This window comes from Meleagris gallopavo, chromosome 3, assembly GCF_905368555.1.
Source record: "Meleagris gallopavo chromosome 3, MGAL_WU_HG_1.1, whole genome shotgun sequence".
Classification (NCBI taxonomy): Eukaryota; Metazoa; Chordata; class Aves; order Galliformes; family Phasianidae; genus Meleagris; species Meleagris gallopavo.
In genome coordinates, this window is record NC_139406.1 from 13,149,938 (window position 1) to 13,168,336 (window position 18,399).

At 44.7% G+C, this 18,399-nt stretch overlaps 1 protein-coding gene across 1 annotated transcript in view; it reads left to right on the top strand.

Annotated features, from left to right (window-relative positions):
- The first annotated feature begins 684 nt into the window (after positions 1-684).
- Positions 685-18,399, top strand: part of DUSP22 (dual specificity phosphatase 22) — a 41,959-nt gene continuing 24,244 nt past the window's right edge. Inside the window, exons 1-3 of the mRNA XM_085220288.1 lie at positions 685-1,046; positions 6,264-6,297; positions 14,176-14,258. Of these exons, the coding sequence (XP_085076414.1) occupies positions 1,026-1,046; positions 6,264-6,297; positions 14,176-14,258 (138 nt within the window). The 5' untranslated portion in view covers positions 685-1,025. The remainder of the gene's footprint in view (positions 1,047-6,263; positions 6,298-14,175; positions 14,259-18,399) is intronic.

The window sequence follows — 18,399 nt, forward strand, 5'->3', positions numbered from 1 at the left end:
GCCCTGTGGAAGTGTGCCCTGCAGACAGGTAGTATTATGGCATTGGAGAGCATCTCTGAGGAACAGGTAACACATGGAGGAGAGATCCAGGGAGACCATACTGTGGTCTTCCAGTACTTGAAGGGAGCTTATAAGCAAGAAGGGGGGAGATTTTTTACATGCTCTGATAGTGATAGGACAAAGGGGGATGGCTTTAAACTATAAGAGGGGAAATTTAGGAGGAAATTTTTTACTTAGAGAGTGGTGAGGTGCTGGAACAGGTTCCGCAAAGAGGTGGTGGACGCCCCTTCAATGGAGGTGGTCAAGGCCAGGTTGGACGGGGCTCTGGGCAGCCTGAGTCTTCCAACCCGAGCCATTCTGTGATTCTGTGATCCACGTAGTTCTGCTACTGCACATATTTTATTTTACTATAATACTTACGTAAGAAGAACAGTTGCAAATAAGGGTGCAAATGCCTACAACGTGCCGTTTTAAGCATTCACATAAAACATTATCCACATGTCACACTGATGCTTGCGGAAACGCACTGCACAGCAGCGCGCCTCCTCTCACAGCCGCGCACCTGAGCCACTCAGCCTTTCACAGCCACGGCCGTACCGCTCACTCACGCCCGCAGCAGCGAGGCGCAGCCGCCGGGCGCTACAGGTGGGGTGGCGCCGCGGGGAAGGCCGGGAGCTGTAGTTCTGGCGGCGGGGCGGCCCGACTACAAGCCCCAAGGCGGCCCGCGAGTCGCGGCTGTACCGCACGTGGGGGGCGGCGGCGGCGGCGGCGGCGGCGTCGGGAGGCAGTTCCCGGCGGCCCGGCCCCGCGGCTCGCCGCTCCCGGGGGCGGCCGAGCGGAAGCCCGCCCGGCGGGGCGGGGGTGATACGCCGCGCCTCGCCCCGCCGCCCTCCTCGTTAACAGTCCGCTCGTGCCCGGCCGCCGCCGGCCGGCCCTGCCCTATGCGCTCCGCCCCGCCGCCCGCCGCTCGCTAACCGGCAGCCGCCGAGGGTCCCGCGCGCCGCCGGCGGGCGGCCGGCGTAGCCATGGGGAATGGCATGAACAAGGTAACGCCGCTCGTCGGCCTCGGACCCGCGGGGCGAGTGCGTGTGCGCGGGGGCGGCCGCCTCCCGCCTTTGTCTGCTGGCGGCACCTGGCCGCGGAACAAAGGCGGCGGGCGGGAGGGCTTCCCCTCGGCTCTCGGGGTTTTTTCGATTTCCTTCTCGTTGTTTTTCCCTCCCCTGCGGGGCGGGGGGAAGGGACGCGGCCGCGCGTCTCCCGGGCGCGCTTCCTGCCCGGCCGCGGCCCCGGCGGGGCGGTGGTAGGGGAGGGAGGGCCGGTTTCGGCGGTGCCCGCCCGGGGGTTCCCCGCACGGCGCCCCGCGAGCGGCCCGCGCGGCCCCGAGCCCCGGCTGTCACCCGCCCGCGGGGCAGGAGAGCCTCGTGGAGCCTGCGGTGAGGCAGGAAGGTGCATCTGCGCCGCTCGGGGTGTTGGCCTCTGGGCAGCGGGGGCTCCTTGTCAGCGCTCTCCCCCCTGACGCCTTGTGCGGTTATCGAAGGGCAGCTGTGATTCCTGTCAGCATCTCCGCCTCTGTCTTTGAGGCAGGTTTGGAGGTGCGGTAACTGGCCCGCTGCGAGGAAGAGAAGTTGAGTCATCTCCTCTGTCGAACATCCTGCTCCGAGCGCTCTGGGAGTAGCCTCGCGCTGAGCGTGGCCTCCTCGCCAGCAACGGAGCTGGAGATGGGCACCTGGTGAGCGGCTGTGGCGGCTCCGTGCTGCCGTCGGTAGGGCTGGTGAACATCCCGGTGCTTGGTGCTCCTCCTGCCTGGGGTGCCCCTCGTCCTCTGGGCAGACACCTTGGGATAAGAGAATCTAGGCGGGGAGAAGGCCTGGCTGGTTAATCCAGCTGACTGGTAGGAGTAGCGCCTCCCCTGGTCCTTCTCTTCAACTCTTGGTTTTAAATCATAGAATCATAAAATTGTTTGAGTTGGAAGGAACGCTTGAAGGCCATCTCCCTTGAAGTCCAACTCCCCCGCAATGAACAGGGACACCTACAGTGAGATCAGGTTGCTCAGAGCCCTATCCAGCCTGACCTTGAGTGTCCCCAGGGATGGGGCATCCACCACCTCTCTGTAGCCGCCCTCTACAAGTGTCCAGTGGGGAGTAAATACAGCTGGTACGTTGGGAGTATTTTTCCAGAAATGTTTGAAGTTATCCTGCCACTCTCAGTATTTTGGTGTGGGATGCTACCATTGCAGTCCAGGGGAAGAAAGAGGATTCTCAATCCCTTCAACCTGAGCATTCTTTGCTCTGCATTTTGCTTCAGCACTGTGAGCAGACAGTCCATGACTCAGGGAAATTTGGTCACTCTGCATCTGTTACGTGTTGTCCTGATATGTTGCAACCAGAGTGCTCAGATTAAGCAGAGCACCACCTTAGTTTTTCTCTTCTCTCCTCTGTAACATGAGGATGAAACCTCCATTGATCTGGAGGAGCTGACTCCTTTAAGGAGGCCATGGTCATGCTGGGTACAGGTTTATTTTTGTAGGGGTCCTGTGTGCAGGTCTGGTACATATCACCTTCAGAATGTGCCCCTAGATCATCTGCTCCTTTTGATCTTGTGAGTCAGCGAAAGCCGGAGAGGTGAAGAGAGGTGTGGACTCATCAGCTGTTGGGTTCGCTCCGCTTGGAGTAGTCTGTCAACACAAATTACCTTAGTTTCCAGCTAAAGTGGTTTTTTTGTGTGTATGTGGCAGAGTTGTATTTTGTAATAAAAGGAAACAAGCGGTTTATCCAGTGCTGGATTATTTCATTTAGAGAATCTCTGTACTGAAGCCAAGGAAAGAGGATTAGTGGTGATACCCGTAATGGGGTATGGTAAGGAAAACTCTGCAGACTGCTACAGCTGCTGTTGCTGCTCTTGGATGCTGAGCCTTTCTCAGTGGCATGGTCCCCTCCTCTTTTGCTGTCACACGATACTGACATATATAATACCAAGTGGTAATTGCAACTGACTTTAGGTGGCCATTAGTGTTGATTGGAAGGCTTGAGGCCTGGCATTTTTAGTTATTAATTTATCTTTAATTATTACTTTCCTCTGTAAAATTATCCATGTTTATTCTTTTCTTAAGCCTATCCAAATGTTCCGATTTTTCCCAAGTTAAGCCTAAAGCATTGGTTTTTAATGCTATTCTTACTCTGTTTAGAGAAAAGTGGTTTACTGACTGCACTGACTTCAAACTCATCTCCTGGCTGCTATTACTTTTCATATATATATTTTTTTTGTTTTTTTAAGTACAGAATGAGTAATGAGATTGGACTTAGGAAAGGTGGTCTTATTTGTCTTTGCACTTAATGCCTAACTTTGACATGTATTCAAAGGTCAACTTAAGTCTGTGGTTGAAAATGACAAAGACGTTTTCCAGGAGCTGAAGTCTACTGACTGAAACGGTGGTAGAGGTCACGGTACTTAGATTTGGCGGTCTGTGAGCACGGCATACTTAGTAGAGAGTCTTTCCTGGGTTGGTCCTTTGTCCTGTTACAGTTAAACGCCCGCTATTCATACAGACCCTGCTGAAGGGGCGAGTTGAGTGTTAGCGCTACAAAAAGAGCAGGTAAAGTGTGTTCGTTGTAGGAGCTGATTCATGAGAAATGCAAATCAGCGTGGACAGTTGCATCTAGTTCTTTGGAAGTCAGCAGAGCTGTGCCACTTAATGTCAGCAGCAGCAAATCCCTCTCTCCCTTGCTGGCTGATAAGGTGGGCTGGCTCGTTCCCCCCTGCAGCCTTTTGCAGCCTGATGAAACTTCTCCAGAGCACCCATTGTTACCAATGCACTTAGAAGGAGCGTTGGGCAAGGAATTGGATGGCTCTGTCCTGACCGCCTGTCCAAATAGAAGACAGTGGCAAAATAACACTTCAAGCCATTTTTTTTAGAGAAGTACATTTTTCCAAGAGGACTGGTAAGAAGTCTTAGCAATCCGTGGTAGGGCTCTGTGGTCATGCATGGTGAAGAATGTGAGCCGTTCTCATGGGAGATACGACCAAAGGCAGGCTTTGCTCTCCTTGTTGTTGGTTATGCAGTCTTCTGTTATTTAGTCCATGGTCATTTTGTCAATGTTTCGGATGATAGAAAGAGGCTACTGTTTTTATTCAGTAAGCAGTGGTTGAAAAGTTCACAAAAACAACCACCTTATGTTTTTCTCCTGTGACTCCCACCCCTTCTCTCGCACGCTCCTGGCAGCCATCGGCCTTCGTTGTGCACAGCCTGGAGCTGCAGTTGCTGAAGGCAGTGTGAGATGACACAGCTGAAAGTTCCCAGCAATAGTCTAGTGCTGAAGTATTAGTCAGCACAGTATGAAGATTCACTTCTTTCCAGGTAGCTTTCACCCATAGTCATGTTTCTTGCTTCTAGAATGACTAGGACAACAGGGGCAACATCTGTCCTTGGTTGCACAGTGTCCTAATTTTCTACCTCGCATACAGTGTTGCTTCATAATGCACCAGTGCAAAAGCAAACTTCTGGATTTTTCTGCTTTTGCTGGCAACAATCTAAAAAAACTTCCGTTTTAAATCTCTCCACTCTGGTGTTTCTTGATATCTCTTTAATTTGTAATGTCTAGCCTTAATGATTGGAGTTTAAGCTTTCATGTTCTCTTGAGAGCACACTTTTGATGCAGAAATAATGTCCTGGAGCCTAAAATGCTGTAGTGTACTGTAGCGGGGATGTGATTTGAGACTTGTGCTGCAGATTGTCTAAGATAGCAAGGCTATTTAGAATAGAAAGGTGATTTAATTTATTTGTATTTTAAACGTCAGCTAAGAGGGTTGGCTGGGGTGTCCTGGTTGGTGAAATTGGTTCCTAGTTAGACTCCCTTTTGCTGTAGAGCAGGCAAGGACCCCAGAGCAACCATCTTTTAATGGTGATGGCAGACTTGAGCTCCCTGCTTTAGAGCTAGTGTGCCATGCCTTGATCACCCAGTGGAGCCCAGAGGGAAGAATGCTTGCACAAAGCTACAAGGGAGCGTGCACACCACTGGAGCTTTGCTGGTTTTGTGAGGCTAGGTAGTAATAGTGAACACAACACTTTTATATCTGGGGAAAGCCACGGCATTAAGATGTACTTGAAGGTATTTCACAGGTCCTGCTGGCCTAGGCGTGGTGCACTGGGTTGCCTTTCAGCAGGCAGGCTGCTGCAAGCGGAAGGCTTGAGTGATAATCCTCAGTGAGAACCTGCCATGGCTTTTGGAACTTGGCGACTGCTGGACGAAGCAAAACGGGTGGAGTTTTACCTTTAAATAGCCGCACTCGAGAAGCTGTTGCTGCTGTTGTGATGACACATGGGTGTTGCTAAGGCTTTCAGAAGCCAGTGCTGACATATCTGTATTGGTGGTATGCTTTGCATGCACCGAAGAAAAGTGGATCATGTGTTCTCACTGCCACAGTTCTGCTCCCTTCAAAGGATGCGGGTGTGGATCAGATTTTTCAGGTGTCAGAAAATGAAATTTTTGGCCAGAAAGCATGTGCTTGGTCTGCTTGTTTTATTTTTATGCCCTTAGTGCTGTTCCCAAGTTGGGAGGGGTAGCACTGCGGTGTTTACCCGTGTGTGCGCACAGGGCCAGCCCTCAGCTTGACCTTGATGCTCATGAGTTCATGAAAGTCCTCTAACCGGGACCTGCGCAGGCTGCTAGGTGCAGTGGTGTGAGTGGGCAGATCTGGGAGAGGAAAATGCAACTCACGGACTTTAATCGGTTCTCACTCTGTAAATGCGCAACTAGCTGGGTGCAGTGATTTCCTCCAGCTAAGAGCCTGGCAGTGCTGTATCCCCCACTTGCATGGCTTTGCGCTTCGAAGGTCCCTCAGGATTTTGTGTTGCAGTGCTTTATCCAGCTCGCCTAGCAACTTTAGGCAAATCGCCTTCTCTTTTTGAAGTTTCGTCATTAGTTAACTAAGTGTGCTCTTATCATGCCGTGGGGGGGTTGGGACGTGTTGTGAGGCCCACTCCACGTTTGTATAGGGCTTCTGATACCCTTGGAGAGCACCCATTATGTGAGAGTCCACATGATTAACGTCCCTGGCTGTCAGGGACAACTTTTGGAGAGCTGTGCATCGAGAGTAATGCAGCTTGAGAAGGTTGCATAGAGGCACAAAATGCTGCCAGCAGTCTGTAGATTACATTTGACAATGGTCTGCTGAAGTAGTATGTTCCATCCTGTATGCAAATTGAACTTTGTCAAATTGTGTTACCACAAGATATCTATATTTGATACTATATTTCTTTCTCACAGATTCTGCCTGGCCTGTTCATTGGCAACTTTAAAGGTAAGATTAGTTTTATCATTACTTCTAGGATTGCTTAACAGGGGTCTCTAGTTGTTGTTTCGCAGGCCAGAGGAGTTTTCTGATGTCTGTGCAGCTGCTTTAACCTCATCTTGCTTCATTCTTGGATTCACCTGATAGCATTTAAAGAAGAACCTCTTTGCCCTCTCATCCATGCGCTGTGCTGCATGTACTTTTAAGAAAAGAAAAATGAATGCCATCTCCTGAGTTCATGTTTCAGCTGGAATTCCTAAACATTGGCCTGCCTTAAATGATTCCTGTGCTAGGCAGACAAGCATGTGAGCCAGGCAGATTCTTTGTAAGGCTTATAGCAAGCCCTCCTTATAAGTAAAACTTAGAGTGCCTCCTGCACATTGCTTTCTTTATTTTGGTTATTTGTAACAGCTGTCAAAGAGTTCTGTTATCACTGCATGCGAGACTGGTAGGTCTGCAGATTGCTGTCTGACCACCGATACTTGCACTGCCTGTGCTGCAGATGTACGATCCTCTGATTGTTTATCCTTTTGCATGAGGTTTACCTTTTGTTCACAGAACCATATTTAGAAAAAATAGGAGACTTTACGTAGGCATCCAAATAAATGAGCTGTTCTCAAAGTCCCCTGTTAGCAGCAGTTGCAGCTGACTGTCCCTACTCTGAAATAAAGGAGTTGTGTCTGTACAGTCTTTTTGAGGTGGAGGTGCTATACTTGCTGTGTTTTGTTGTGATAACAAAACAGGACTCATGGGGGCTGCTGCAATATCATACCCTTCTCAATCTGTCCGATACTGTAGCTGGCCTGCTAAGATTGCACAAGGTTTGCACTGGATTTAGATACTGCTGTATGTCTTCTCTGTTCCTCTCTTCCTTGCCTCCCCCGCACTAAAACCTGCAACTTCACTATTTTCTGTCTCAACTGCTATCTCATTTACCTGACTCTGAACCTGAATGCTCTAGGAGACAGCCTTGCTGCCCAGGTCCAGTGCTTGCTGCTGCTGTGAAGCAGAGCTGAATGCCCCGAGAAGCAACCCAGGGTACATGTGAAGCTGAGAGCTGTCTTTTGCCACGCTGGGATGCCAACACAAATACAATAGCTTGTGTGTGAGAGTCATGCCACAGTAAGGAAAGTAAGAGGATGAAGACCAGTTGATACTGAGGGTAATGAAAGGAGGAGAAACAGAAAAGAAGGGGAAAAGAGGGAATATAAGGGAGAAAGGTTTGAAGACTGACTGCTGCATGAGCTAGTGACAGAACTAAATCAGAGCTGTGTTATTTCCTTTTCTTTGTCAAGTGATGTGGGAAAGGGGCGGGATGGGGGATGGATGGTGGGCAATAGAGCTCCTGGCTTTAAAGTTTCTGGCAGGGTGGGCAAGATGGGTCTGGGGATGGCTCTGTCTGTCTTGCTGCTGCAGCCCTGCTGGTAAACCCTTGACAGTACGCCCAAGGGAGTGAAACAGCTGGAGCATCTTTTTCTCAATGCATATCTGTTTTCAGCCAGTGAACAATGTGACCAGCTGAGGGGAGTTGACTAGGGTTGCAGAGTGTCAGCCCTGCCTGTGCCAGGGTCGTGATCCTTGTGCTTGCTCTGCTTTGCTGGTTCAGCCCTGCTTGCCATTGGTGCTACGTCAGTCACTTCGCACAGGGAGCAGAAGTGTGCATGGGAGTGGGTAGTGTTCCTGGGAACATCCCTTGGAAAAAAGCAGAGACTGGAATGCTTCATTTACCCGCATAAAAGAGGAAAAGGATGGGCTTAAATATCAATACCTGTGTTTTGGAGTCTGTTTCTGAATTGATTAAAAACCCAATAAAAACGTTCACTTATTTATTGTTATGACTCTTGGTCACATTGCGTATAATTCTTAACCCTCATAAGTGTCATTCTGTATCTCTATATAGGTATACACAAACAGGAAGAGAGAATATTGATGTTGCAGTACCTCATTAACACAAAAGTGAAGTTTTATTGTATTACCATCTTCTGCACCTCACCCCCACCCACTTCCAACTGCTTCGGAACAATTGCAATTGCTTCCCATGCAGTGAAGTCATCCCATTTAGGAACAGGCATTGGGTTTATCACCAGTGTACTTTTCCAGAGGAGTTTGATTGCCATGTTCCCAAGGCATGTTCTGATTTGTGGCACTCTTTCAAAAAGTGACTAATGAATTTTGAGGCTTCCATAAAGGGGATTGTTGCTGAGAAATGCTCAGCAGCATGCACTTGGGCTTGGTTAGAATATCCCAATTTGGGCGGCTGGAACATCTAGCTACTTCTACAGACAGGGGTTTTCACAAATTGTTTCCTGTAATGCTTCTCTTGCTGGATAGCCAGGCTGCTCAGAATTGAATGAAGTTCCATCTGGTCAGCCAGAATAGCACCAAATCCTTGGCACTGTGCGTCTTACCTGGATGCAGAGGTGAGGTGCTCTGGCACACTCTGTCTGTGTGCAGGGGGTGAGAAGTTGGCAGAAATCTCTGAAATGCTCTGATCTGCCCTCTGGAGGATAGTCTCTCCTTTCTCCAGTGATTAAACTGGAGTCCAGGGAGGCAGAGTTTCCATAGCTGGTTCCTAAAATCACCATCCTCCTCAAGTTTGTCTCCCCACTGTATGAGAAACCTCTGGGGAATCTGGCAGTCTGAGGGCAGAGGGAGAGTGTTTTGCAGTTCCTGCTAAATGAAAGCAGGATGTGAAAGGATGTTAAATGCTGTAGTCGTGGAGGTGCATTGTCTGGGGAAGGCATTCAGCAGTTGTTCTTCGGAATTACTATTCAATATCCAGCAATATTTCTGCTTTATGCATTGATGTTCCTACTGTCTTTTTAGGTGTAATTAAAACAGAACTGGTCTATGTCTGAGAAAGTGCAAGCTCTCCCACCTTTAACTGGGAAATAAACTAAGGCCAAAGAAAAACCTGTAGGATACACCTGGCAGAAATGGGAGTTGAGCTTTCCCGTTGTGGTTTGAGTGCTGCTGCTGTGCAAGCTTTTAGCTGCATCAGAATGAGAGAGGTTTCTGCAGTCACCTGAGGGTGTTAAGGATAGAGGCCATGTAATCCTGACTGTGGAAAGCACTGAAGTACATGCTGAAGTCCCACCAAGGCCATAGCTCTTGAGTATGTCTCTCCTTGTTATCTTTGAAGATCTGTGGGCGTTACTCTGCTCACCAGTAGAAAATAAAAATTGTAGTATTTTTTTTTGTGTGTATTTGAGATTGCACAGCTAGAGGGCAGAAAAATTCAAGAAGAACCACAGGTGTCCATACAGTACAGTCTAGACTGAGTTTGGTCTGAATGCCCAGGGGGAATTGGAACTCCTGGGCTTCTTCAGTGAAAATTAATGAGGAGTTATAACCTTGAAATACAGGGGAGAGGCACAATTAGGAAAGGGAAAGTAGTGGTAAACTCTTCTACCTGGCTCTAGTTTTGGGAGAAATTTAGTTCGTTGCAGTTGCTCCTTTCAGATGAAATTCAATTCTGCAACCCTCAGAAGACAAATAATTTATTGTGGGATTGCATGCCTTTGTATTTTCTGCATTGGGAATTTGATTTCCCCTGAAAGGCATCTGAGTGGCTGACAGAAAAAGATGCTTTGTTTCTTTGCAGACTGATTGGGCAGGGAGCTTTTGCTGCACAGATAGATCAAATTATTTTTTCCAAGATGGGGTTCCAAGTGTATGCTTGATTGCTTCCAAACCAAAAGCTGTAGTAGTAGTGAGCCCCAGAGATTCAAGAGTGTTTCTACCTTGAATATTTGAAGAGCTTTTATCCTTCCTTGCTTGTACTCAGTTGGAAGATTCAAGTTTTTTCCAATGGAATATTTGGGGGCTTTTTGATTCGAAGGGGAAAGCCGCAATGTGAGGTTTAATTCCCCCAAAGAGTCCGGTGTTGCTGTGAGTGAGCTGGAGAGTCTAGGGAAAGTTTATACCCTTCCCATTGCTGAGTGCAAAAAGGTGGTATCCACCAAGTGGTTCTGCTGTGTTTCTAGATCTGTTCTGTTATCAGCTTTGTAGTTCTTTTGAGAAAAGGTTTTTTTTTTTTTTTCCCTAAGGCTTTATTTCAGATAGTGAAAGCAGGAGAGGATACTGTTCCCTTTTTTAGGGAAGGAAGATCTTTTTTCAGGGGTCTTCAAGATGATTAAGCCTTTTTTCCTCAGCTTCCTCGTGCCCTGGAAAAGTCCTCCTGAAGATGCTGAGACAAATCGCTTACTAGAATATAATCTGATGTGGCAACAGGAGATGGGGGAATTTTTGTTCACGTTTTGTGCCTGTAACTGTGGGTCACTGCAGTTTGCTTTCACATCAGGAGAACTTTGTTCCATGCATTCTCAGTAACAGTTCCTAGTGTCCTGAACCAGGGTAAGCTCTCTTAAGAGTCATAGAATCTTTTCCTTTACAGAGAGAGCGGTGAGGTGCTGGAACAGCTGCCCAGAGAGGCTGTGGATGCCCCGTCCCTGGAGGTGTTCAAGGCCGGGTTGGATGGGGCTCTGGGCAGCCTGGTCTGGTATTAAATGTAGAGGTTGGTGGCCCTGCCTGTGGCAGAGGGGTTGGAGATTTGTGATCCTTGAGGTCCTTTCCAACCCTGGCCATTCTGTGATTTCAGTTGGGAAACACCTGCAACATCATCAAGTCCAACCATCACCTAACACTAACAGATCCTCCACTGAACTGTGTCACTTGGGGCCGTGTCTGCATGTCCCTTAAATACCGTCAGGGATAGGGAACATCACCACTTCCCTGAGCAGACCCTTCATTTGCTTAACCACCCTCCAGGAAGAAGCTCTTGCTAGTATCCCATCTGAACCTCCCTATTGTATAGCTCTCTGATTCTATCCAAAGTAGAAAAAGAGGTGTTTGTTTTAAAACAAACAGAAAATTAACCCAAACCCCAATAATGATTAAAACAACGACAACAACAAAACCCACCATTGCTCCAAAATCAGAAAACACTAGTGATGATGAAACTGTCTGTAATCTCTATGCATCTGCAGGTTGAGACCTGACAGTGTTGTACTTTGGGGCCTCACTTGCCTTGTTTTTGCATACATCAATTTTGATTCTGAAAACTTAATTGCAACTAGCTTACTGCATTATGGGAGTGCATGTTTCTTGCCAGCTGTGGGCTTCTAAGGAGTAAGGAATCCTTTTGTGTAGGATAGCTAAAGAAGAAAGGTGACAAAATACAAAGAAACATGTCATTGTGTGGAGACGTTTAACAGGTGAGTTGCAGTTAAATGTTGTGGATCCAAATTGATATCACAGAATACTTTTTTTTCTGTTCCTGGCACGATTGATAATTTTATATTTTGTTGTTCGCAGTAGAGATGGGAAAGGCTCTACACCTTAAATGGAGGAAAGGGAAGCTAACCATGGGCATAGGAGAGGGAGAAGAAGAGTTCTACGATATGAACTACACCTTACACGAGGAGAGAGCATTCTGAAGGCTTTCCTCAGAAGTCTCCATTAGTTTAGAGATGTTTCACTGTCTGCTGTAAGGAGTCCTGCGTTTGAGAGACCATTCAGGGATGCACAGGATAGACTCTGAAAGGTTTCTTCCATGTTTAAATTCAGAAGTGGGGTGGTTTTTGATGTGGTTGTAAAATATGAGCCTGTGTGTGGTTGTACAACACTATGCTACAGTAAAAAAAGCTAGAATTACTATGCTGTGTAGGTGATTCTTCTCTCTTTTAATGGGCCTTTACATAATCCCTTTAACATTTGTAAGTTTATGGTATAAGACCATGAATATCTCATTTGTACTATTGTTTAAATTAGCTTTGTCTGTAATATCTGTAGACTTATGGCAGGGGCTGCAAGGGGAGTTATCCTTGTATAATCTGTGCCAGGTTTAGATCAGATAATACAGTCGCTGGCTGAGAATTTTTCTTCTCTATTTTATACGATTTGGGTGACTATCCTAATATACTATGGACCTGGCATTACGCTGGGATGCAACTCCAAGATAAAGCCATTTCCAGCTTGCTTCTAGGAATATCATTTATTGCATGATTTTGATTTGTTTAAATGAACTTAGTTAGCTGAAGAACTAGTATCTTTCAGTCCTTTTGAGTTACTTTGTGTCCATTAGGCTTTTCAAGATGTCTTGAAGCAGTCAGTGTTCACTGTGGGTCATATTTGCCTTGTGTGGCAAGCTACTTCTTACTTTGTGGGTCATACTTATCTTAGGGAATGGAGTCTAATTGTGCCCTTTTGCATTCACACCAGGAATTGGAGCCTGCAGGTTTTGAAGTCTGTTTCTAGCCTTTTGGGAACTGAAAGGACTTTCTTTTAGGAATGTTTAGCCTGTCTTCTAGGGCTTTCAGAACCGTAGGTGTTCTCTGAGAAATCAGTACAGTTCTATATACTTCTAATAAACCCAAAGGATTAGAAGATCTCTCCTGGCAAACATTAGCGTTTCTTCTTTGAAATGCCTACTGTGGGACTCTTAGGAAATTCCAGTTGTTCTATGAAGCTGGACCTTAATTCTGTTACAAATAGAATTTGGGTGAATTCTCTCCCTTAGGAATAAGTAACTGTGTTGTTCATACAAGCTCAAACAACAACTATTGGAAATTGACTCAGTTCTGACTTTGCATTTTATTAGCCCTGAATAAGCTTTCACAATAGGATTAACTTCAAATATTCTTGCCTGTTACTGTGTTCATGTGGATTTGTCTGCAGGGAAGTATAATTAAATGCCCAGTTCCTCTTTGAGATGCAGAAAAGGCATTGAAACTTTATAGTAGAGTGGAGAAAGATGAAGCAAGAGGTGCTGATAGAGCTCTTGCACGTACATAAAAAAAAAAAAAAGTGTACAGGTGATGCTATTGTTATTTTTGTACCTAGAGAGAGCCGGTTTGAAACCTTTGTGGTCAATGCTCTTTTTTTGTGTGCAGCCAGGCTAATGTGAACAGATTGTATGGGCTGATTTGGAAGGCAGGTGTTCTCATCATAAAACCACCGCTGTAATAGGCGTGATGTGTCGTGTCATGCTCATGGGAAAAGGTCAAGAGCAACTGGACACAAACTAACTTTTACCTGTATTTGTGGTTCTTCAAGGTCATTTTCTGACACGCAGATCATTCAGTGGAGGGAAAGTTGCTCACTGATGACTAATGATCTATGTTACCTTTTTTCTCATAGAAACAAAACCATATTTTCACAATATTTAGCATCAAAATCTCTTGCCCCAGTTTGCTTTCCAGTTTTGAATGTTTGAAACACCTCAGTTAAAGGTCTAGGAATCACTTTTTCACAGTTGTGCTTCCTCATTACAGAGTTTTTCTTCATGCATTCAGAATCTTCTCGGTCTCTCCTTGTATTTAAAATAATGCTGTGTATTAGGTAAATGCACCATTTTCTCTACTAGTCCTCAGAAAATAAGAATCTAGTTCTGGTGTTGAGTGGCCCATTATTACCTTAATTTGAGTGATTCAAGCCAGGTGGTTCGCTTCACTACTCAGCCTGGGTATGGCAAGGTCAGTACCTCAAGTTAAATTATATCTCTTGAAGTGGGATTTGTGGGTGAGAGGATTTCTTGTACAGCTCTGACTGCTTGTTCAGATGGCCATCACCTGCACATAGACGTGCACAGATTTACATTTCAGATGCAAAATATGCGAAACTTTTGACTTAAGAACACATTCCTGAGTCACTTAAGTTTGTTCTTTATATAGTATTTAATTTGTTTTGGAGTTAAAGTTTTTTTCCCCATCCCCCTCTGATGATGGTGTTCTAGAACAGCTGCATTTGCGATTTTGCTTTACTTCTTGAAGCTTCAAAAAAGAAATGTAGCAATGACAGTGTTTTTTAACATGCATGGGGGAAAAAGGAATGGGGTGTTGTTTCAAGAGATTAAAAAACGTCTTCCTTTTATTCCCTTTACTGCAGATGCCCGAGATGTAGAGCAATTGAGCAAGAATAACATTACACACATTCTTTCAATTCATGACAGTGCCCGTCCTATGCTGGAGGTAAGGGGGATGGAAACTCCGTAATGAACTCTTACTTTGACACTGAGAGTCACAGCTACCTTGGGATTTATGTCGTGTTCTGTATGACAGGTATTTTGAAATGGAACTTGGATATGTTTGACAGCTGTTGTCTTGGGATTCAGTCACAAATTTTGCTGTTGCTGCTGTTGTAACAACAAGTAATCTGGCTGACAAAGAAAAGACAATTATAGTGTCAGTCAGTATAACACAACAATGGGATTGTTATCAATCTAATAGTAAAGGTAAATTTTCTTGTGTGTGGAGCTCATGCATCACATCAACATTCCTTCTCCCCTTTTTGCACTGCCAACTCGGCTCTGTACTAGGCCACTTTCTTGAGTCTTTAAAGCAAATTGTTGTCTGTCTAGTTTGCAGTCCTCCTTAAATCTTGGGGCCTCAGAGAAACAAGAGCTCTCTTGTGTAATGTATCTAAGACAAAAGAGTATCTGTAGGTCTCCAACACTTTAACACAAAATACTATTCCTTGTTTTATGAAAGGGGAACTTATCTCAAGAGTTGAAATGACTTGACTTGCAGTGTCATCTTAAAGCAGTGAAAGAGCTGGAACCAATGTGTTACTCTGTTTGACTGTTGTGCTTTCTTCTTTATGTCATGTTGCCTTAAAGGGAGAGAAGTGTGTCAGGGCTTCGCTACACCCTAAAATCCTGATGTTGATTTATATTGAACTATTTGTCCTCTTAAATTCACTAGCTCATTCTGCGCATTTCATTTTTTGTGAAATATGGCAAAGTAGGAGATAAGACAGTTGGTAGTTTCACCTCTGGGATCTCTCCTTTTCACTCTTGTCACATGAAGTCTCTAGTAGATTCAGTCCTAAAATTGAAAACTACGAACTTACTACAAAACTTCCACATCTCTTAGACAAATCAGAAGTCAAGCTGAACGGAAGATATCCCTAATATGTCATGATTGAAACAAAAATGAATGGGGAATTCAAGGTTTACTTTTAGCTTAGAAGTGGATTTAAGCAGAGTTTGCATAAGCTGTTAACTTTGAAGTGTCCATCTGATCTACGTTGAGCCTGATGCAGGTTAGTTTAGAATCACTGAACTTCAAACTGCTGTTAGTAGAAGAGAGATGTAGGTGCTTCCTCTGAGGTGCTGCTCTCTAAAATTATTAGAGGTTTGATTTGTTTTATTATCATTATTAGAAAGGTAGGAATGCTAATTATGGCACATTCCAGCTGCAACCTCAGGTCAGTGTTTCTTGTGGTGTTGGTGGTAGTTCTGACAGCCCACACGCCTTCCTGACGTGGCGTTGCATCTGTTTGTGGGTCTGTGTGGTGAACAGATCTGGGAGCTTGTGTGAACCAAATATAATCAAGTCACCATTTCTTCCTCTAGCTACTTCCACAAAAGACACTGAATATTAAATTTACCCAGCTCAGTTCCCAGTCTGGTGCATGATGCAGTCTTAAAACTTAGAGTGGTTGAGGAGCAGTGGCTGGTCGAGTGGCTGGTTCTTTGTTCACCCTTGCCTCTGAAATAAATGTTTCTCTAACTGTGCCTTCTGTTTTTGTAGTGTGCAATGTATTCTTCTCCTTGCAGGTGCTGTGAAAAGCAACAGTAAAACTTCTGTAAATACTGCAAGGATTTCAAGGTCCATTTGGGAGCTGAACTGATTATTATTGCTTTATCATTCATAGTCTTATTGTGAACTTACTTACTTTATCTGCATCTGAATGTTTCTCTTTTGGAACAAAGACATAGAAAACATTGTGTTACTTACTTCATTATTTGCATCTTCCCATGTCTGTAGGTAGGTTTGTTTACAGCTGATGTATCAGTGCTTGAGGCTTGTTCTCAAGTCTACTGAAGTCAAACAGGAATGCTTTTCTGATGCATTTCCTTTCCTTTTACGCTAGACATCACTGTTTGCAAGTGAGAGCTTACGCTGGTATTCAGAAATCCATTTAATTTTATTTGGACCTTTGAACATGCAATTGGTGTGAATTGAGAAGCTTTTTTTCCTGAGGCTCCCTGTTTTGTGTGTGTGCGCATTGATCGTTTCTAAAATGCTGCATTTTCATGGGCAGCAGTAGTTGTATTTGTCTCTTGCTTACAAAATTTCAAGGTTTTCCTAATTATCCTATAGGAAATGTTACAAATATTCCATTAAGCAAAATTTTCTCTGCACGCCATGAAAGGGTAAGTGTTTTTAGGAACAGAAAACTCACTGTTGTTGTCAAAGAGGATTTGGTCTTCTTTAGTTGTCTGTAGAACAAACAAATATGGGTGCATACTCTCAGAGAGGTGCCAGATTACTCACATCTTGCTTGTCATGTTTTGAAATTATGGTAGTGACTGTTATGATGCAAAAGTTCCTCTGATAAAGCACCTGAAGCTGCAAACCTTGGGAGAGGATGAAAATGAGCAATCTGGTTTCAATGTCCGCACTGGTTAGGAAGAATACTCAAGAGAAAAAGCAAATGTCCAGTATATGTGGAGAGCACTAACTTGTTAGATTATAAAATTACTTTCCCTTTTAGTACCTTAGGACATTGATGCTCTCTTGACAGATTGTTCTTACCTAATTGCGTTTAAAGTATTCACAGTAGCTTATAAAATGTGTGCTTCCTTCTGTGTTTTATATGTATTGCAGTATTTGGAAGTATTTTCTAGTAGCTTACCAGCTTGCTAGAAAATGACTGAAGAGTTTCAGAAAAAACATTTGTTATATTGGTTTAGGTTTCATAGTGTTTTTCTGTTGAAGAGATGATTAAAAGGAAGCTTTTCTCACTGAGATTTGGTTTCAGAAGTTATTTTGATGATTATTTACAAATCCTCATGGACTTCTAAGTTGTGTGTGGCTCATAATTGAAGTTCAGCCTTGGAAAGCTACGGTGTGCTTTCAAGTTGGAATAACGAGAAAAAGTAGGTTGGTAAATCAGCTGGAATATAACATTTTTCATACATTCAGATATTGTCAGCCAGCATTAAGTACAAGACATAAAGTTGTTTTGTAAGGCTTTCAGGTGTTTTAAACTGAAAGGAATCTGCCAAAATCCGAACTAAGCTATCTTGCAGTATTGCCCCTTGGTTCTTGTTAATTAAATTATTTCAAGAAAATATAAAATTAATTCATATTTAGAAAGCATCCTGAGGCTGCTGTTCCAGTGAAGCACACTGTTGCTAAATGGGATCTTAACCTGTTAAGTAAATATCTTATATTCTAAAGATGCATGTTTATAACTCCATCAGAAAAACTATAGGTAACTGGTGGCATGTCCCAGTGAAAGGGCTGTGTGCCACACTCAGCAAGGTTGTTACTTCAGCTGTGCAGAAGGAACCCTCTGAATTAGAATGATGTCCAACAGTGCTGTGTGTTCCCACACACACATGGAAGCAGGTTGGCTCCTCCAGAGCACTTTGGACAGCTGCCATTGGAACACTCACAGAGGTTTTATATCCACACAAAAGCCATATGCAGAGAAGAACAGTTAGGTTTCTTACCACCTGCTTTCTAATCTCTTTCCTAACTAGTTCAGATTTGAAAACCTCTGGTCAGAATGTAAGAGAGAGTGAAAGGCAGATGGGAAATCAGATACCTGTGTTCTTTAAGTGGGGGTTGTGTAGCTTGCAATGACCAGTTGTCTCTCTTAGTTGAACTCCTTTTTTGTTTTAAGACCAAGACAAATAGCTGTTGGGCTTCAGAGAGCAAAATGCTTAAAGATCTGATTGCTGTGATACCTAGGCATCCTAACCAAGCAGTCAGTTAGAATATAAAGAGAAAGTGGACACTTAATTCATCCTAAGCACTTCTTCCCTTTCTCTACAGACAGCCTATTGTGTCAGAGAAAACTAACTGAGCCAATTAGAGCCCTTGCTTTTGGACTGCCCCTGCAAGCAGTGTTCTTTTAGGATGCTCTGGGAAATGGCCCCCAAGAGACATTCCTATCAAGCTAAAATGCTGCTTTACTTACTAGAGCTTTTCAGTATGTTAGAGGATACAAAACCTAACATGTTCGAGCCTACTTTGCTGCTACTGTTGAGAAAGACATGCAGCAAAGTCATGTTGGTGATGTTTACCTTTACTCTACTCCTTTAAATCCCGGAACTAACCAATTTTGTGCCAGTTGATCTAAGTGAAGGAGGTGAAG